Genomic DNA, 21,750 nt, shown 5'->3' on the forward strand with positions numbered 1-21,750 from the left:
GGTGGACAAAATTAGCAAAGTACTCTGTTATTACTGCAGGAAAGTACAGTCCCTTAAAAAAAAAACACTCAAATACAAGCAAAAGTCAAAGAATTACTCAAGTATTTGAATTAAAAAATGTATGTACGTTTTTTGTTTGTTAGTTTTTTGCTTCATTTGGTCATAAATCCATAATCATCTTTGAGTATATTGTAATTCAAAGTGTTCTGAGTGGACACTGAACATCTTCTACTTCTCTTGGCTTTATACTCAGTCTTTAGAAATCCCGGAACGTGATGCTAGTTTTCAGCGAATCAGAGATATTTTTACAGAGAGCTCCATGAGCTGTTTTGGGCGTTACTATTGGCTGCTCGACTGAAGTCAAGCGCATTCACGTATCATCAATAGTAAAAGTGTAATAATGGACGTTTCAGCAGAAGTCTTCATCGCGGTGTTAGACACAACCGTTAAATGGCAAAGCAGGAGGAAAAAGGAAAACCAACATGGTGAAGAAACAGAATAAAGGCACAAACAAAACGGACTCACGGATCTGCACACGATCCACTTTCAGTCCGAATGCAGTCTGCCCCACATCGCAGTCAGAGGGAGAGTGAAAACAGACAGGATAAATCGCTTGTAAACCTAAGAGAATCATATCGAAGGTGGAGAGAACAAACACAATTCATATGCAGTCTGTATGTGGAGTGTCTGTCTGCTGGGATCACTGCGGCTGCTTGTGTGTGAGTTTTGTGGCAGAGAAGGAACTGTGAGCCTCATGCTGTCCTCAGCAGCAAGTGATACAAGCTTTCATGCCAGAGTCTCTAAAGGTACTTCCACACACGCCTCTTTACTCCTGTTTTTTTTGCAATATGTGAAAGGTCACTGAAATTCTGGTGGAGCAAACAAGCGAACTCCGGTCCTCTGAAAAATGTAGGTCTCAGTTTGGCTCAAGCAAAGCATGGTGCGGTCTTTAACCATGTGAGAAAGCAACCAAGACCAAACATAGGACTTTACATTGGAGTGCTACTGTAACGGAGCAACTCCATCAGCTGTGCCGCTGCTGCTGCGTGCCTGCCGTCTCGGTAACAGACACAAGCACACATTCACAACCCAGTGCTCCAGCAGCAACACACACATATTCATCCATCCATCCATCCATTTTCAGAGTTGCTTTGTCAGCACACACACAAAAACATGTCACTTTTCCTCACTCCCTTCCAATTTTCTCCCACATCATTCAATTATTTCACTCATCTCTGTTTTCCCAAACTGTTCACATGATCAACAATGGCTGCACATTTGACTGCTCTAGTTTATCTGCGTATATATTGTCATATCTTCACATATTACACATCCTTACCAGTAAGTTACCGGTGTCATGACGCTCTGAACGCTGACAGGTGGAGACGGAGCGGAGCCATCTCTGTGTTTATGTAGAGCATTAGCGCAGATTGTGGCATCGTGTGATTATGGGTAATTTTGAATTATTATTCTTTTTTTTTTTCTTTTTTCACTTGCCTGCACATGCTGTCAAAGGTCAACACTACCAGAAGTGCAATCAATCATTGAATTATTATTAAATACTTTTTGCGGGGATTGTTTTAGGATTTCCTTTGAAAAACATAGGAAGATAAACCAAATATAGGACGTGATGGCGCGACCGTCAGTAGTGACAGGGCAGCGCCACATCGTCACAAGGTTGAATTATTCTGTCCAATCGGTGACCTGTGTGACGTAGTTCAAATGCAACAATGATGCAGATTCACCACCTGAATCGCACCTGTGTGTGAAAACACCCTAAAACAATGAGATAAATCTCCAATAACACAAGGTAAAATCCCTACATTTGTCACTAGTCTCTGTTGAGAAAAAAGTTGCTAGAAGCTCCACAGTTCATGAGTTTACCGGTAAGGGACAGGTTTGGAAACAGGAAGGGGAGGGTGGAGCGTGGTTGTTTCTATACAAATCTCACAATTCTACATACTGCAACGTTAAGTATTAAAATGTGTTAAGGGGACACCCTTAGTCTGCATGTTCAGATCGTTTTGATTGTTCGATTGTTTTTGCCATAGACGGTGAAGAGAACAGGAAATACATGTGATTATACACAATTACAGCGTTGTTGTTAGTGTTAGTTGATTCTGTTTTATACTGACCCATGGAACAAAAAGAGGTCATGACCTGTGTGTGTATGTGTGTGTGTTTGGTTAATATTTAATGGTGAACCGTGCTCAGCATCTCATTGGTGGAGCAGTCGGTTTACCAGCATATACAGAGCAGAGACATTACTTCATCTCTCAGTCTTGAAAAAGTTTCGTCTTTCTTTCTCCAGCTTCCTCTTCATCAGCACAGTGCTCATCATGTCAGTCCTTCCAGTGAGAATGAAGATGTTGCAGAAGGTTTGGAGGTTGAAGGGGTTGATGGTTCTATTGCTCAGTCCGTTGGTTCTGCTGCCGCTCGCCCTCAGCACTAAGGTCAGTCCACCAACTACTGACACCACCAATCCCACCACACTAACACACTTAACTGTTTAACCAGACTATCACCTTAACCTTTCCACCTCAACATAAAAACAAAAACAGTTAACCTGGACTAAATAGTCTAACGATAACCACTAGTCTAGCCACGAGAACCAGAAAAAACAAGTAAAACCCCAGGTACTACCTGTTTAAACTGTTTAATGTCCCCCATTCACCCATTCAGTGAGTGTGTGTGTCCACTCTGAGTAACTCATTGATGGACACTCACCTAATCACTACAGCATGTGTTTGTGTGTCTCTGTGAGTGTTTGTGTCTATTTGTCTTTCTCTATGTGTATTTAAAGATCCATCTTTAGCTTGCTTTAACGTGCCGGGGTTCATTGACCCGGAAAATCCACCTGGTTCAACCAGGTTGTGAACAGGCCATCAGATCAAAGAGGCAGACTTTAGAAACAACCACAAAAAGCTGTAAAATGAGTGGTATGCAGACGTGGAGCAGTGAGTAGGAGCAGGTGTGTGTAGGTAGAAACTAAGCAGAATACCCAGGGTTGTAGGGTGCACTCACTAGCAGACTGGGCCAGGTCCGTGCACGTGTGAAACCATAGGGGGGGTCATTCTGTGGCACAAATATGAAACTGTGACAAGGTTAATAACTAGCTTGTTTACTATTACATCCATTTACTATTAAATTTACTACTACATCCACCAAAGTGTCTGCATTATTTACTTATTTATTTGTCTGTTGACAGTCCAACTCAAAATCTACGTAATTGACTGAATTTATTGAAGTTTTAGGACATATCTGAAACGGATTATGGAACAACTGATAAGATTTTGGGGATGTTCTGGATTGATATTCCAAAATATACCTACTATAACTTGGTGGGAACACAAAGCCAGAAAATTTTCCAAATCGCTTTGACCAATGGTTCTCAACCTTTTCAGCCCGCGACCCCCGAATTAAGGATGCCAGAGACCAGACCCCCACTGTAGCTGAATGTGGTTGAACACAGACAAGGACAATGGAGAACAGTCATGTGGACACAAGGTCATCTATAAGGGGAAATAAAGGGGAGAGCTTTTTGGGGTTCCTCTATAAAGTCAGCAAAATGATGGTCCATTGTTCTATGAATCTGTGATAACCACATTTATGTGAATAATATCCACTGTTATCCATGAAGTTTACCATTATTTGGCTCATAGTATACAGTATAGTCATCTTAAAGATGTAAATCCTTATTCTAATCAGAAACAAATTGGGTTAAAATTGATGGTGGAAAAAGTGGTCAAATGGGATATTAAAAACAACAGAAATTGGTTAAACTTTGCAAATTTAAGTGGCCAAAAACGGGAAAAAAATTGGAACAATTAGATTAAACTGGCAAATAATGGGCATGACAAATTGTGAATGTGGTTAAATTGGCAAAAAAAATAAATAAGCATGAAATATGGTGACAATAATAGGTCAACATATGTAACATTAGGTGGGAAAAGTGGTAGAAAGGGTTTATAAGTGCCAAAAATGTCTTGAAAGTGCAAAGAGCAAAAAATATGGCAAGAAAAAGTGAAATAAGCAAAAATGGGCTCAAATTATTCAGAAAATCTTCTTAGTTTTTTGAAGGCATCTGGTGATCCCCTCCCCAAATGCCTTGCCTTGTGTGTGTGTGGTACTGTACAGGTGTCGCCTAACTGTTAGTATATATCACATAGACAGAACAGCTAGCCTCTGATCACTGAGCATCATGACGCACTACTGCATACTCATTTAGACATCAGACTAAGTATGAGTAGTACTGTAGTGAATCATTTACAACACAGCCTAGGACTTCTTCCCAGAAGCCATTTATATTTGTACGCAAACTAAATGAATGTGTTGACTGTGTGAATTGTGGTTAGAGATTCAAACAGAGACTGTATGTTTGTGTTGGTGCAGGAAGGGGCGTGTGCATACGTTATCGCACTCATGGCGATTTATTGGTGCACTGAGGTTCTTCCTCTGGCTGTGACGGCACTGCTGCCAACTGTCCTGTTCCCTGTGCTGGGCATCATGGAGTCCAAAGATGTAGGACACACACACACACACACACACAGGTCATGCCATCGTTTTGTTCCAGGGGTCAGTATAACCAGCATCAACTAATATTGACAACAAAAAGCTGTACTTTCTAACTCATTTTAATCATTAGGATTATTGGTAACACTTAACTTGAAGTTTTATACATAAGGCTGACATTAAGTTCTCATTAAGCTGTCATTAAATGTCATTCAATTAATAATGACACCTTTGGAGCTATGTTGGCATTTTTGGGTTAGGTGGAGGGATCTAGTGGGTTTGGTAGGGTTAGCGTATTAACGAACGACATTTATTGACATTTATTTCCAGATTCTGCAAAGACCTGAAAGAAGACAAATATATTTTGATGTAAGAGTTTTACATGTGTGTACAACCCTAAAGTTAGCAGCTTTTATAAAGGATAGTGCATTACTTCATCTAGTTTTACTGTTTTGTTAAGAAAAAAAAAAACTATGTATGTCGTAGGCAACATGCAAAACATATGCGTATTATGTACATTTTGTGATTTATGACTCTTTAATAGTGTCAGCCCTTACGCTGTATGAGGAGGTGGCCCTGTACCAAGATGGACGCCCTGTAGGTCCATCACTCTAATCAGAGGCACCAGCTAATGTAGTCTCTACGTATATATATGTGTGTGTGTGTGTAGTGTCTACAGTGTGTGTTGCTCCGCCCACTGACCTCTGTGTGACATCAGGTGTGCATGCAGTACCTGAAGGACACCAACATGCTGTTTGTTGGGGGGCTGATGGTGGCGGTGGCCGTGGAGCATTGGAACCTACACAAACGCATCGCTCTGAGAGTCCTCCTGCTGGTCGGAGTGCGCCCTGCCCTGTGAGTGCAGCAGATGTTTCCAGATGTTTGTCTGCAAAACCTTGACTTCAGGAAAGTTTATTAATGCGAGTGATTTCTCGATAATCCATCAGAGCGACAAGAAGCTAAAGTTTTCACAACCCAGGAATTTTTTGGAATATTCAAAAATTAAAAAGTTTTCTTGGGAATTGTGAGTAATTTAATTTTATTGATGCTAAAATATATTTCCAAACTATATTTAACATCCCTGTGTGTGGACTGTTGAAGGCCTCCCACCCAAAAGGACTTCTATCCTCAGGGTTTGTGTGTCTTCAACCGTCATTGATTACTCTCTAACTTCAGCCATCAAGTGAAAGTAAAGGCCCCTGAGGAGAGCTCTTCTTCTTTGCTTCATTGTCTACTAGCAAACCACAGAGTTGAACTGTGAGAAGACTGGCAGAAGAAGACTTTAACATATTTAAACCTATCAAGCATTCTGCTGTGTGATTAAACAAATCCATTTCAAAATAAAAGTTAAAGTATATTGAGCTTTTTGGGGGGTCCAGACGAAGGCCTTGTTGTTCCTCCGTTAGCTGCAAAGCTTATTATTGTTGTTGTTGAAAAATCTGCTTTAAGAGAGCAAAGATGTCTGTTACGTTTAATCTGCTTCTTGTTTCTTCTACTGTAAATTACTGATTCCTTTTTCATTTTGATTTTACATTTTGACTTTTTTGTTAATAAATCTAACTTTTCTCACCTTGTCATTGTTCCTGAGGATTTATCTGACATAGATTCATAAAGTTTTATCTTAATAGGACGTTCTGTGGTGTCTACAATCAACCTACAGATGCCTTTAAAGTTTCCCCTCTCTCTGATCTTCTCCTTTTCTCCACGGCTCAGGCTGATGCTGGGCTTCATGGGTGTGACGGCCTTCCTGTCCATGTGGATCAGCAACACTGCCACCACTGCCATGATGGTTCCCATCGTCCAGGCCGTCCTGGACCAGCTGCACAACAACACCACTCAGCCTGAAAGCAGCAGGAGCGCCTTTGCTCAAGGGCGAGAAAACCAGGAGAGAACCATCATCACGCTCCCACAGAAAGGTGAGCTGATCCTGGATCAGGGGCCTCATCCTGAAAATCCTCTGCTATCAGATCACTTTTTAATATCTTTTAACATTATCCTAGAGGATCTCGCACTGTGCAATAAAATAGTTACGAGTAGAAATCTGTCCAACAGTGCTGTGGCTAAATTTAAAGAGGCCATTCCTGCTGCCTTAAACTCAGTGCACCATCCAATAAATAACTATGATATTAATTATAACCCCTCTCAACTGGATCTGCTTGTCGATAGCTCTGCTAGTCTACTAAAATCCACCTTGGACTCAATTGCCCCATTGAGGGAAAAAACCATTAAACGTCAGAGGAAAGCTCCGTGGTTTAGCTCTGAAACTCACACACTCAAACAAACAACCCGTAAATTAGAGAGAATGTGGCGCTCCAATAAAACAGAGGAGTCACGAATACTTTGGCAAGAAAGCCATAGTAAATACATGACAGCCTTACGACATAGTCGATCTACATACTATTCCTCACTAATTGAAGAAAATAAAAATAATCCGAGGTACCTTTTCAATACTGTAGCCAGGCTAACACAAAGTCAGAGCTCTATTGAGCCCATGATTCCTCTAGCCCTCAGCTGTGAGGACTTTATGACATTTTTTAACGATAAAATTCACAAGATTAGAGATAAAATTAGCCACTCCCTGCCTTCACCTGGGCCTGCTGTACCATTAAATGTAAATAGGCCTAACCTAAACTGTTTCACACATATAGGACTTCAGGAACTTAACTCTATTATTTCATCCTCCAAACCATCGACCTGCCTTTCAGATCCGATCCCAACTAAGCTGTTTAAAGAAGTTATTCCCCTAGTCTGCCCATCTTTGTTGGAGACAATAAATATATCCCTATCAATAGGCTACGTGCCACAGTCCTTTAAAGTAGCTGTAATCAAACCCCTTCTCAAAAAACCTACTCTTGATTCCAGCACTTTAGCAAACTACAGGCCTATATCTAATCTTCCTTTTATTTCAAAGATTCTTGAGAAAGTTGTGGCAGCTCAGCTCTGTGAATTTCTTCAAAACAACAGCCTGTTCGAGGACTTCCAGTCAGGTTTTAGAGCTCAACACAGCACAGAGACTGCTTTAGTTAAAGTAACTAATGATCTACTCTGGGCTTCAGATGAAGGACGACTCTCAGTGCTGGTTTTATTAGATCTTAGTGCAGCTTTTGACACTATAGATCACTATATTCTACTAGAGAGATTAGAGATATTACTTGGAATCACAGGGACTGCCCTAAACTGGTTTAAGTCCTACCTATCTGATAGGTACCAGTTTGTACACGTGAATAATAAGTCTTCTGTGTACACTAAAGTAAGCTACGGGGTTCCTCAGGGCTCTGTGCTAGGTCCAATCCTCTTCTGTATCTATATGATCCCCCTTGGTAATGTTATGAGAAAATACTCTGTTAACTTCCACTGCTATGCTGATGATACCCAACTGTATGTATCAATGAAGCCAGGTGAGACAAATCAGCTATCTAAACTTGAGGCCTGTCTAAAGGACATTAGGGCCTGGATGGACCAAAATCTTCTTCTTCTCAACTCAGACAAGACTGAGGTCATTGTACTGGGCCCGCGACACCTTAGAGAAACCTATGCTAGCCTAACTGCCCTAGATGGCATTACTCTGGCACAAAGCACAACTGTTAGAAACCTTGGGGTTCTATTTGATCAGGACTTATCCTTCAACTCTCACATAAAACAAACTTCAAGAACTGCCTTCTTTCATCTCCGTAACATTGCTAAAATCAGATCTATCCTGTCTCAGGGCGACGCCGAAAAACTAGTCCATGCTTTTGTTACCTCTAGACTGGATTATTGTAATTCTCTTTTAGCAGGCTGCCCGAGCAAGTCGCTTAAGACACTTCAGCTGGTTCAAAATGCTGCAGCACGTGTACTGACTAAAACTAGGAGAAGAGATCACATTACTCCTGTATTAGCCTCTCTGCATTGGCTTCCCATAAAATATAGAATAGAATTCAAGATTCTTCTTCTCACTTATAAAGCCCTAAATGGACAGGCACCAGTCTATCTCAAGGAGCTTGTAGTGCCATACAATCCCCCCAGAACACTACGCTCTCAAAATGCTGGACTACTCGTTGTTCCATTCGTCTCTAAAAGTAGTATAGGAGGAAGAGCTTTCAGTTATCAGGCCCCACTTCTCTGGAACCATCTACCAACCACGGTTCGGGGGGCAGACACCCTCTCTACCTTTAAGGTTAGGCTCAAAACATTCCTCTTTGATAAAGCTTTTAGTTAGGAACCAGCTCATAGCTCATAATTAAGATGCAATAGGCATAGACTGCCGGGGGGGGGGGGGGTCTGGCATGCTCGGTTGGAGAGAGGTTGGAGAGGGCGTTAAGAGAGAGGTCATTTAGGTTAGAGAGGGACCGGAGAGGGTCACATTCCTCTTTCAAACACTCCCTCTATGTCTGCCTCTTCCCTTGTGTGTTTGCTCCTGTACTCCTTCTGGCTTTTGTCTTGCAGGTCCGTGGGATCCTCAGTGTGGAGTTACAGAGACTCAGCGGCTCTGTCTCCACCCTTTTCTCTGCACACACCCAACACAGCATAACGTGGATGGCTGTTCATCATAGGAATGGGATCCACACAAGGTTCCTGCTGCTTAACAGAAGGTTTTCCTTGCCGCCATGATGAATTCATGTTGGGTGTGGGATACATATGTATGTGTATATACGTATATATGCAAATGTGTGTATCCATAAAATGAAGAGTCCGTCCTTAAGACTGCTCTACTGTAAAGTGCCTTGAGATACCATTGGTTATGATTTGGCGCTATACAAATAAAGATTGATTGATTGATTGATTGATTGATCCTTCAGCCACCACATTTTTGGAAATGCAATGCTTTGTTGTTTTTTCTCCTAGATCTCTGTAGTCCAGTCTCTTCCACTATTGTTTTCCTGTCTCCTCTTTCTTCATAGTTCTGTCTTCTCCATGTTTGTAGTCATCTCTTTTTCATCTTAGTAGTCCTGTCTCCTCCGTCTTTGTTGTTCTATCTCCTCCGTATCTGTAGTCCTGTCTCCTCTTTCTTGCAAGTCCTGTCTCCTCTCTCCATCTTTGTTGTCCTGTATCCTTCATCTTTGTAGTCTTGTCTCCTCCATTTGTGTTGTGCTGTCTCCTCAGCATTGTTGTCCTGTCTCCTTCATCTTTGTTCTTCTGTCCCCTTATTATTGTAGTCCTGTCTCCTCCATCTTTGTTCTTCTGTCCCCTTATTATTGTAGTCCTGTCTCCTCCATCTTTGGCGTCATCTTTCTTTTATCTTTGCAGTCCTGTCTCCTCCATCTTTATTGTCCTGTGTCCTCCATCTTTGTAGTCCTCTCTCCTCCATATTTGTAGCCGAATCTCCTCCATTTTTGTAGTCCTGTCTCAAATGTCTTCGTAGAATGGTATCCTCCATTTTTGTTGTCCTGTCTCCTCCATCTTTGTAGTCCTGTCTTTGTCTCAGTGTAGTTGTTTTTTTGTGATTTTTCTTCAGATGTGTGCCAGGTGAATCAGGAGAACGAGTCCTCTGAATTGAAGGAAACATCTGATGGTTTGATAGAGAAACAGGACACCTCAAGGACACCTCAAGACAAACCTGTTCCCTCCAGCAGTCCAGGTAAATCCTACTGAAAGCACAGAGCAGGAACCCTGAAGGACCATTTACACACCAGGGACCCGATCATGGTCCTGTATTTAGAGTTCTTAGATTTGATGTTTACTTATTGGGGTTAGTGAGTCTGAACCCTGCAGCCGTTCTGGAGTCTGGTCAGATGGAGCTGGAAGAGCTGAGTGATGAAGAGGAGAAGAAGAAGATGAGTAAAGGCATCCTGCTGAGTGTTTGCTACGCTGCCAGCATCGGAGGGATCGCAACACTGACTGGAACCGGTCCCAACCTGGTCCTCCTGGGCCAGATGAACCAGTAAGAAGACACATAAATACACGGGTATCCTCTAACCTTTGAGCTCACACTCGTTCCTGTTTACTGCTCTGAACGCTTTCTCAAAGGTTTGTGAAGGTCATTTTGGGTTGATTTTAAACTCACTTAGCATTTCTTCCCTTTGAAATAACTGGGAGCCTCTGATTGGATAGAGTTCTGTCAGCAGCAGATTCTAACATGACGGTTTTTGTGTAATCGTTCATGTTACATATTTATATGCGCGGCCATGGCTCAGTGGTAGAGTGGGTTGTCCAATAACAGAAGGGTTGGGGGTTTGAATCCCACTCGTGCATTATCGTTGTGTCTTTGGGCAAGGCACTTTACCCACATTGCCTAGTATGAATGTGGTGTGTGTGTCAGTGTGGGTGGTGGTCAGAAGGACAGATGGTGTACTATGGCATCCTCGTTTCTGTCAGTCTGCCCCAGGACTGTTGTGGCTACAATAGCAGCTTACCACCACTGTGTGTGGAGTGAAAGAATTACTGTATGTACATCGATGTAAAGCGCTATATAAAATCCAATGCATTATTAATAAATGCGTCTTCACTCAATTTGCAGTATGAACGGAATGTGACCCTGAAGTAACACACATGCGCAGAAGAAGTCCTAAGGTGACCCAGGTGCGTATTGTGTTTACGGATGTATATATGGAGGGGTCTAGTGTACGATTGTGTGTCGCGCTGAGAAATGTTCTTTACAACAGAAATCAGCACTTCATAACTTGGGTGTTATTTTTTCACGCAGCTTCTCCTGGGACTTCGAATTATGACGTTTCCTCATGGTGATGACATAGGAGTCAGATAGGAAGCGCCTTGGCCGTCCAGACTGCAGTCGCATTGCAAAAAATTGGATACGTATCGGATTTAGGACCACATATGAAAGTGACCTGGGTCGGAATTGAAAAAAATTGGAATTGCCTTGTTTAGACTGTCTTTGACAGATCAGATACAGGTCGTATATGAGCAAAAACATCGACTTTGGGTCACATTTGCCTGCAGTGTGAACGTAGCCTTTGAACCAGCTTACCTTACTTAGATGTGGCCTTACTGAGGGTTGAAGGTTGTTCTTCAACTAAGACATCCATCATTATTGATGTATATTTACATTGTTGTGCCATTAGATGACTTGTTGTATTTGGTCAAGTTGTATTTACTAAGCTACACGATCTGATGACTGTTAACTTCCATAGGCTTGGGTATAAACTATTTATGAACTGTTATCAACAAGTCATTAACTAATGAGTAAACTGTGTGTTTGTTCCAGACTCTTCCCTCATAATGGAGATGTGATAAACTTTGCTTCCTGGTTTGCGTTTTCCTTTCCCATAATGCTGCTTACACTCACACTGGCCTGGTTCTGGTTGCAGTTCCTCTACATTGGCTGCAAGTGAGTGACCCACTAACTAGTAGCTAATTTAGTAAGCTGGTGGTGTCCTCATCTTCACTTCCTGTCTGCAGCCTGAAGAAGACGTGGGGATGTGGAAAGACGCCATCAGAGAAGGAGCGAGCCGCGTACGAAGTCATCCAGGAGGAGCACAGACGCTTGGGGAGCATGACCTATGGCGAGGCCAGTGTCCTGGCTCTCTTCAGCCTCATGGTGGCGCTGTGGTTCACACGAGACCCACGTTTTATGGCTGGCTGGGCAACCACCACCTTCAACAGCGATGCAGAGTGAGTAGCAATGAAAGATTAAAAAACTATCCTGTAGGTGGAAACGTGTGTCACCATTAAAAGGGAAAATCTCTGTAAACAGAAGGGGCGTGTCTGAAAGCAGGTGCTGGTTCTCCCTTTGGCTTCAAAAAACAGGTGCTGAACACTCCATCAGATCCTGTTCAAGACTTTTACACTGAAAGGGCATCACAGTGGAAGCACGGCAGTTTTGATGAATGAGACGGAGTCCAGCTTTAGGGTGGTGAGAGACAGGGTTCATTATGTCATTAAGGATTTTTGGAAACAGACCAGTCTGGGATCTCAGAGGTTAACAAACCTTTAGTGTGTGTGCCTCAGTAGATCTGCTGCTGTTCAGCACTCTCAGGGGCGGATTTACTAAAGGTTTAGAGGTATTGAAACAAGAGCAAATGTCACGTCACACGCTATTAAGGGGTACAAAACCCAGGGAATCAGGACTGCGTGTCACAATGTGCCCTCAATCCATTTAGCGTGTTCCCTTCTGATGAATATATAAAGTAGGCGAATCTCACAAGGGGAGCAAAAAAATGGGAGGGGAACATGCAAATAAATTAATGCAGTGGGCTCATTGCAATTCATCAACAAGGAACTGTTTGCGGTGACTGTTTTATGCGCCGAATTTAGTTTGACCCACAGGCAGGTGCAAACTCACACAGAGATCATTGCTGCACTGAATGTTGACACAAAACATAGCGGAGATGGAGAAAAAAACCTCCAGTTAACTTTTCTAGTATAATATTTTTTTAGAAAATAAAACAATAGTCAATATTAACAGCCACTGAATAAGAAAATGCAGAGTGTGTGAGGGAGAGAAAGAGCTAGACACCCGAGGCGGCACGTGTGGAGTCTGGTGTGGAGAGTTATTGTGCGTGGAGCTCCATGGATGCTCTGGACACACCGCTCCAGTGACCTCCTGTGTCTTTCTCTCTATGTTTTGACCGTAAAACTCGCAGGCCAGAATCAGCTGATCAGCTGCGTAATTTATACACAGCAATGGAACAATGTTCCATTAATATTTAGATGTTCATCTTTAGAAGACAAGCTTTGGAAGTATCTAAAAACATTATTATTAACAGCAGGCAGCTTTAGTTACCAGTTAAACCAGTAGGTCAAAGGTTTTTGGGTGAACAGACCGGTCTGGGATTTGGAGGTAAACAAACTTTCAGTGTGTGTGCCTCAGTAAATCTGCTGCTGTTCAGTGCTCTCAGTGTTATGTCTGTTGCTGATAGCGGTAGTCATAACATAGCAGAGCCTCCTCAGGCAGAGACTTCGGTGAATGAATCAGTGTACAATGGTATCTGGCCTGCTTAGGACAGTCTGACCATGAGAGAGTTCTGTAATTACAAATCACTTCAGACTAAGGTTTCAGATATGGGGAAACCAAAGCAGTCAGAGAAAACCCAATTATTTGACTCGTATCATCTGTTACTTAATATTAACTGAGCAGTTATGAAAAGGTTATCAAAAAGTTGTTACAAACATCTCTTTCACTTGGACATGTCATCTTTTCAGGTCCTGTCCGGGACATCCAGGTTTTCTTTTTTTCTAATCAATTAAAGACTACAGGTTTAACAAAAATGTATATAAATCTAAGTACTTTGCTCAGCTTACAGACATTGTGTTACTTGTGACGTCCATTTAAAGCTGCTGTTACTTATGTTTCAATGTCAGCACTCATATGTACTCAAAAGCTCTGCCAGGTCTGAGTCCAGCTAAGTTGACGGATCTTTTTTTGTTGGACCCAGGAAAGTTGGTGATACCACTGAAGCAGCAGTGTGCTTTTACGTACACCATTTTTTGCAACACCACGTGTACGTGACTGACTTTTTCGCTTACAAAAAGACAGATGCTCAAAACCTCCTTATTACACTCCATATTCCTTTGTTGTTTCACATCTAATGCGGCAGTAATAATTTTAAAGTATAAGGCTAAGAAATGTCTTGTCTCCTCTTCTGCGCCATGTTTTCTCGGAGAGAAGTGGTCATGTGACAAGGTACGTCACGTTCTGTGATGTGTATTTGCGGAAAAAGGGTTTCTATAGCGTTTTAGCGACACATTTCAATATCGGAAAGCCTGAAAAACCTACTCATGAAAGCGTAAAAACACTTTTGAGCGATATTTGAGTGTTTTTAGAAATTCAGGTGTTTCCATTACTGCGTTTCCAAAGGTAATGGAAACGCAGCTACTGAAATGTATTGCAAAAGTGCAATGGAAACACTTGTTTCGCAATTACACGTCACAGAACGTGACATAGCTGGTCACAGGATGTGACGTGGATACGTGTGGACAGAAAAGGAGACCGAGACATTTCTTAGCATTATACTTAAAAATGATTACTGCCACATTAGACAGCAAACAAACAGACAGCTCGTGCCCAAAACAACCTTCAATGGAAACACATTCAAAGTGCAATTATAATTTGTGGAAACATTAGAAATATTGCTTGTTTTTTGTGAAAAACTGTAATGGAAACACAGCTTGTGATGTGCTTGGTGTTGTATGAAAAAAACTGACTTGAATTAAACAGAAAAACTAAGTTGCAATTCTCTGAGAAGTCGTTTGTCTCCAATGTGATGAAGTTCAACTCAATCCAAAGTATGTGTGTTGTTCTGGTATGAACTTTTAGACTTCTTCAGCTCTGCTCCCACGTCAATGAGTGGAAACAAGTTCAGCCAAATGACTTCACCTGAGGTCAAAAACCTCAGAAACTTGGACAAACAGGAACCAAAGGCAAAGAGGAAACACACAACCTGTCCCACATCCAAACCCAACAACCTCAGGATCAAAGGAACCACGTCTGTCCGTCCATCTGGCTCCGCCCCCTACCCTTTCACCTGCTTTCCTCCTTTCATAAACTCTGTGAGGGTTCATATGATGTCAGTCATCGATCTGTTTGTTCTGACGAACATCATTCAGTTTGATTTACGAAACTCATTCAAGTTTGGTCCTATTAGTTCATTTCCGATAATTCCATTTTATTTACAAAGTTATTTCCTGGCACTAACCATCTGTTGACATTTGTTGAGGACAAGGAGTCACTTTGTCCTTTACTCTGTGCCTACGCACAATTTCATTACTTCCTGTTCCTGTTTATTCACTGAAGGTCTCTGGTATTGTTAGATCTTTAAACAGACACGTTCTCCTCGTAGGTCAGGACCCACAAGTCACGTACTAATCAGTGTTTAATGGGTCACTTATGGACAAATATAGGTAAATACAAAACACCTTTATTTTAAAGCCAAATGGTATCAAAACGTATTTTTGCTGATTAATTTATACCTTCCTGCCATGGTAGGTTTTAAACTTATGCCTGCTTGTTAGCCTGGTCGGGAACAGGCTAGCTGCAAAAAATAAATCTTCATGGTAACTAATGGAACCCAGCTTTGTAAAGTATCATATAGGATAAAGGGTAAATCCTGGCTTAATCCGTTATCTAAGTTTTTTAAAAGAATATGTTTTTTGTTTCTCCGCAGGTTTGTCACCGATGCAACCGTTGCGCTCTTTATTGCTATTTTGCTGTTTGTGTTTCCCTCCGAGCCGCCAAGATTTCTGTGTTTCTGGAGGAAACAAACAGGTAACACACAGTTAAGAGAGAAACATACACATAGCTAACACAGATACAGCTAACACAGATACAGCTAACACACACACAGCTAACACAGGAACAGCTAACACACACGCAGCTAACAAAGATACAGCTAACACGCGCACAGCGGACACAGAAACAGATAACACAAACAGCTAACGCAGATACAGCTAACTCACACAGCTAACATAGATACAGCTAACACACACACAGCTAAATCCAGTTACAGCTAACACAAAAACCGCTAACACAGAAACAGCTAGCACACACACAGCTAACGCAGGAACAGCTAACACACACAGCTAACGCAGATACAGCTAACACACACAGCTAACGCAGGAACAGCTAACACACACAGCTAACGCAGATACAGCTAACGTGGATAAAGCTAACACAGACACAGAGAACACAGACACTGTCACTACCTAATCTTTTCACGGAGCAGATCCTTTCAGATCCTTTCAATCCATGCGCGTAGACCATGTCACTTCCTTCACTCACAATATTTACGACAGAGCTGCTGGAACATCACATTTCAATGTAAACTGACCATACGACATTTGTTAAATATTTCAATAGAACACATTTAAATATGTGACTGTTTTGTGGTGTTTTTAATTGTTTATTAGGAGAGAAAAAAACAGATAAAAACACAATACACAACATTTAACTTAGTAGTACACGAACTGCCGTAAAATAGGCCGACCGGATGTAGACGCGTTGCATTCGGTTGTGACAGACACCCCTAAAACAGAAACAGCTAACACAAACACAGAGAACACAGACACCGCTAACACAGAAACAGCTAACACATACACAGAGAACACAGACACCGCTAACACAGATAAAGCTAACACAGACACAGAGAACACAGACACCGCTAACACAGATAAAGCTAACACAGACACAGAGAACACAGACACCGCTAACACAGATAAAGCTAACAGAGACACAGAGAACACAGACACCGCTAACACAGATAAAGCTAACAGAGACACAGAGAACACAGACACCGCTAACACAGATAAAGCTAACACAGACACAGAGAATACAGACACCGCTAACACAGATAAAGCTAACACAGACACAGAGAACACAGACACCACTAACACAGACACAGAGAACACAGATAAAGCTAACACAGACACAGAGAACACAGACACCGCTAACACAGATAAAGCTAACAGAGACACAGAGAACACAGACACCGCTAACACAGATAAAGCTAACAGAGACACAGAGAACACAGACACCGCTAACACAGATAAAGCTAACACAGACACAGAGAATACAGACACCGCTAACACAGATAAAGCTAACACAGACACAGAGAACACAGACACCGCTAACACAGATAAAGCTAACACAGACACAGAGAACACAGACACCGCTAACACAGATAAAGCTAACACAGACACAGAGAACACAGACACCGCTAACACAGATAAAGCTAACACAGACACAGAGAACACAGACACCGCTAACGCAAATACAGCTAGGGCTGCCAACCATCCCTTAAAATATGAAATCATTCCTTATTTGGCCATTAAATGGTGCATCCCGTACTGAGCCTAAACAGAACACTGTTTGTTCCATATTTGCGAAAAAGACTAAAACAATACTACATTAGACATGTCAGCCACACACACACACACACACGCACTGCTCAGACCCTGAAAATGTCCAGCTTTAGATATAAACCCTAACCTTAACTATTATAGATGTTCTTCATACATCCATCATCTCCTGAGGCTGATACAGTAATGCATATCATGGTTGGATTGATTTAATAGACTACTGGGATTTGATTTAATGTTTAAAATGTGAAGGTTTTAAAGTCAAATGAAAAATCATGTATTTTTATAGTAGAATTAGCCAATATAAATTGGCATATTATGTATGGCCTTTTAATGAACAAATCCTACTGATAGGTAAACATTAAATTAATAAATAAACATTTATCCAGGTTAATGTTTGTAGAGATTTCTGTATATTGTAGTGGTTCCCAAACCTGGGTCCATGTACCCCGAGGGATGCTTGAACACCTTTCAGGAGGTACAATAATTCAGGTTATTTTTTAAACATTACAGACTTTTTTTCTCATCCATCAATATTTTTTGCTACAACTCTTTAAAATACACCAAAAGGTCAACTTCAATTTTTTAAAACAAGCAAAACATCAGAAATAAATGTATAAAAGGCCTAAATTCAAGGTAATGTTGGACGAGACACGGAAAGAGTTTAGATGAGCCTGCAGACTCAAATGAATCATGTATAATATGAGCTAAGGGATACATAGGGCAATAACTTTTGGGAAACACTGTTCTATGTCACAATGTTTCAGTTTTTGAGGATTGGGTTCACGGGTCCGTGGGAGTCCCTTATTCTCTTTTCTGAAAGGTGGCAACCCTATAGATACAGCTAACACAGAAACAGCTAACACACACAGCTAACGAGAGCTAACACACACAGCTAACAGAGAGCTAACACACACGGCTAACTGAGAGCTAACATACACGGCTAACAGAGAGCTAACACACACAGCTAACAGAGAGCTAACACACGGCTAACTGAGAGCTAACACACACAGCTAACGAGAGCTAACACACACAGCTAACAGAGAGCTAACACACACGGCTAACTGAGAGCTAACACACACGGCTAACAGAGAGCTAACACACGGCTAACAGAGAGCTAACACACACAGCTAACAGAGAGCTAACACACACTGCTAACAGAAAGCTAACACACGGCTAACAGAGACCTAACATACACAGCTAACAGAGAGCTAACACACACAGCTAACAGAGAGCTAACACACACAGTTAACAGAGAGCTAACACACAGCTAACAGAGAGCTAACACACACAGTTAACAGAGAGCTAACACACACGGCTAACAGAGAGCTAACACACACGGCTAACAGAGAGCTAACACACAGCTAACAGAGAGCTAACACACACAGCTAACAGAGAGCTAGCACACACAGCTAACAGAGAGCTAACACACACAGCTAACAGACGCTATAGGCAACACACAAGTAAACAGTTAACACAATGAAAGAAAACACACAAACAGGTAACACACATGTACATTAAAGACTCAGGGTGGTTTGTGTTGATTTGTGTGTCAGACTCGTTGTCGCGCAGAGACTCCGCCCCTCCTCTGCTCACCTGGCAGGTGACCCAGAAGAAGATGCCGTGGAACATCGTGCTGTTGTTGGGCGGCGGCTTCACCCTCGCCAAAGGAAGTGAGGTGAGTCCACAGAGGGTCAGATGAGACTGGAACCAACTGGATCTGATCAGATCTGGACGAGTAATCTACAAGTTCTGGAACTTTTAAGCTGTGTCTGCTTGTTTACATTTTGTGGCCCTGTTTTCATTATGTCTGTCTGTCTGTCTGTCTGTCTGTCTGTCTGTCTGTCTGTCTGTCCGTCATCTTACTCAGGAGTCTGGTCTGTCCCGCTGGCTTGGAGCTCAGATGACTCCTCTTCACTCCATCCCTCCGTCGGCCATCGCTGTCATCCTCTGCCTCCTCGTTGCCACCTTTACAGAGTGCGCTAGTAACGTTGCCACGGCAACGCTTTTTCTGCCCATCCTGGCCTCTATGGTAATTAACTATTAAAGTTTAAAAAGTGCAGTCATCATTTTAATGACAAGAATAATGACTGCACTTCATTGTTATATGAGAACACTTTTAAAACAACAAAGTGCTCACAACACAGAAACACACCTTTCTCAGATCATTTACATCTATCGTGCGTGTGTGTGTGTGTGTGTGTGTGTGTCAGTCCCAGTCCATTGGCCTAAATCCACTCTACGTGATGATTCCCTGCACACTCAGTGCCTCAATGGCATTCATGCTCCCAGTGGCCACGCCCCCCAACGCCATTGTCTTCTCCAGCGGTTTCCTCAAAGTCTCTGACATGGTGAGTCTGGAATCCTGCAGCACAACCACTAAAATGTGCCTCATTAACATCAGTTTTATCACTGCAGAAATATGAACTAACATGAAATACCACAAAGAACCAAGAAGCAATGCTCAGTGCTTCTTGGTTTCATGTCTCGCTCTACCCACTAAATATTGTGTTTGTGACATACTTTACTATAATTTTCAATTTTGCTAACTATCACTGTCCCTACAGGCTAAAACTGGTGTGGTGATGAACATCATCGGGATCTGCTGCATCACTCTGGCCATAAACAGCTGGGGACGTTTCCTGTTTCACCTGGACTCGTTTCCATCATGGGCCAATGTCACAACACCTGTGTAGTCTAACATGTTTGTGTCTGTGTGTGGAGGGGTTAGCCATCCAACGTGGCTGTGTGAGTGTGTGTGTGTGTGGGGGGGGGTTAGCCATCCAACGTGGCTGTGTGAGTGTGTGTGTGTGGGGGGGGTTAGCCATCCAACGTGTCTGTGTCGGTGTGGGGGGGGTTAGCCATCCAACGTGGCTGTGAGAGTGTGTGGGTGGGGGGGGGTTAGCCATCCAATGTGTCTGTGTCGGTGTGGGGGGGTTAGCCATCCAACGTGTCTGTGTATGTGGGGGGGGGTTAGCCTTCCAACGTATCCAACACCTTATAGGAAACCTCTTATTTATTATACGCTGCTCATCCAAAAAATGGAGTTCAAAAGCAGTGAAAGGTACAGTCAGCTATTTGGGTGTGTGAATATTACCCAAAGATGAAAAAATTGCGCTAAGGGTGAACTCTGAAAACGATAAACCACTTTTTTCTGCTGAGAACAAATGTATTTGTTAACATTTTATTCAAAGTATGGCACTTTGGCATATTTTGTTGTATAATGCCCTCTATGGGTTGAAACCTGGCTATTACAATCACAATTTTGCGATACACGTGTGAAACGCGTCTACATCTGGTCCTAATTTTACGACAGTCGGTCACCATGGTGACCACTCGGCAGCCTTAAATTCAACAAATGACAGATGATCGAGGACTTTGGTTCATTTTAAATTCAAAGATAAAGGTAAATATTTCGTTGCACAACCCTATTTTATTTATGGTATTTGTTTTAATGCATAAATGCAGATATTTAAAAACCTTTTTTTATTAACATTTTTAAATGAATTAAAACAAATATTTATAAATATTAGGTTTGCGTATCCTAAACTTGCTGCCAAGATTTACCAAATTACTGGAAATTTGTGTCTTGAGTGACCTCCAATTTATTTTGGTTTTAGTTTATTTTCTGTTTGGTTTTTGATTGTCAACGTTGTATATTGTGTTTTGATTAATGTATATCAATTTGTTAATAATAATAATAATAATTATTATTATTTTTTTATTTATTTTTTTAAACAACAACTATCAAACAACGTATTCTGTTGACTTTGCAATCTGTGTCGAGGTGGTTGGATTCAGGTAATTGTGAATAGAGAGCTATAGTGAGTGTTGAGTAGCTAGTTAGCATAGCATAGAAACTGTTCTTTGGTGATGTTAGAGAGTGTATGGGTGTGTCTTGACTGCTCCAGGAGCCCTGCCCATAATCATTAAAATTTTAATTTACAGCCAAGACGAACAACAGCCAAGACCTCATCATTTATTTACTCTTAAAGAAGAAAAATGAATTTGTGTTAAATTCTTCCTTACAAGTCAACGTTTCTGTTTTTAAACAGGTTTTATTGATGAAAGTCAAATCACTAGATTTACATTTCCATCCTTTTCTGAAGCAGTATCAGAAAATTTGATAAAAACAATAACACAGGAGAGTTTTAATGTTATTTGGTGAAATTAAGCATTTTAATTATTTTTGGTTTGATATTCTCATAATGTTTTTTTTTTTTTTTTTTTTCTTTTAGGGTGCTGGAATTTAATTTCGATTAAAAAGTGATTCAAATTGTTCAAATTTCACCACCAGGTTCTCTTCTACTGGAGTTTAGAGACATAATGTTCGCTACAGAATTTGGAATAATGTGTTTGGTAGGAAGTCTGTGTTACACTGAATATAGAGGTATTTTTTCTGTTGTTGATTTAATGGAATCCAGAAGCAATTTTGTTGAGTAAGAGATCAATTCATCATTAAACTTGGTTTGCTCTTAAAGTCTAAAACATAAAAACTTCTGAAATGCA

General features: G+C 41.5%; 1 protein-coding gene across 1 annotated transcript; it reads left to right on the top strand.

Annotated features, from left to right (window-relative positions):
* The first annotated feature begins 2,296 nt into the window (after positions 1 to 2,296).
* Positions 2,297 to 20,009, top strand: LOC114475616 (solute carrier family 13 member 5-like). The gene is made up of 13 exons (XM_028466595.1): positions 2,297 to 2,453; positions 4,393 to 4,521; positions 5,231 to 5,367; positions 6,226 to 6,428; positions 9,947 to 10,069; positions 10,186 to 10,372; positions 11,654 to 11,776; positions 11,848 to 12,060; positions 15,552 to 15,652; positions 18,798 to 18,919; positions 19,112 to 19,273; positions 19,455 to 19,592; positions 19,809 to 20,009. The coding sequence occupies exons 1-13, from the start codon at positions 2,340 to 2,342 to the stop codon at positions 19,935 to 19,937; spliced, it is 1,881 nt and encodes a 626-aa protein (XP_028322396.1). The 5' UTR covers positions 2,297 to 2,339; the 3' UTR covers positions 19,938 to 20,009.
* The last annotated feature ends 1,741 nt before the right edge of the window (positions 20,010 to 21,750 follow it).

This window comes from Gouania willdenowi, chromosome 14 (genome assembly GCF_900634775.1).
Source record: "Gouania willdenowi chromosome 14, fGouWil2.1, whole genome shotgun sequence".
In the NCBI taxonomy this organism is placed as follows: Eukaryota; Metazoa; Chordata; class Actinopteri; order Blenniiformes; family Gobiesocidae; genus Gouania; species Gouania willdenowi.

What these genes read in the sequence shown, in the direction of transcription:
- LOC114475616 (XM_028466595.1), top strand. Translation starts at nt 2,340, where the DNA reads ATGTCAGTCCTTCCAGTGAGAATGAAGATGTTGCAGAAGGTTTGGAGG. An exon ending in ACCTTCAACAGCGATGCAGA is followed by an intron (nt 12,061 to 15,551) that starts GTGAGTAGCAAT and finishes GTTTCTCCGCAG; the next exon opens with GTTTGTCACCGATGCAACCG. An exon ending in TTTCTGGAGGAAACAAACAG is followed by an intron (nt 15,653 to 18,797) that starts GTAACACACAGT and finishes TTTGTGTGTCAG; the next exon opens with ACTCGTTGTCGCGCAGAGAC.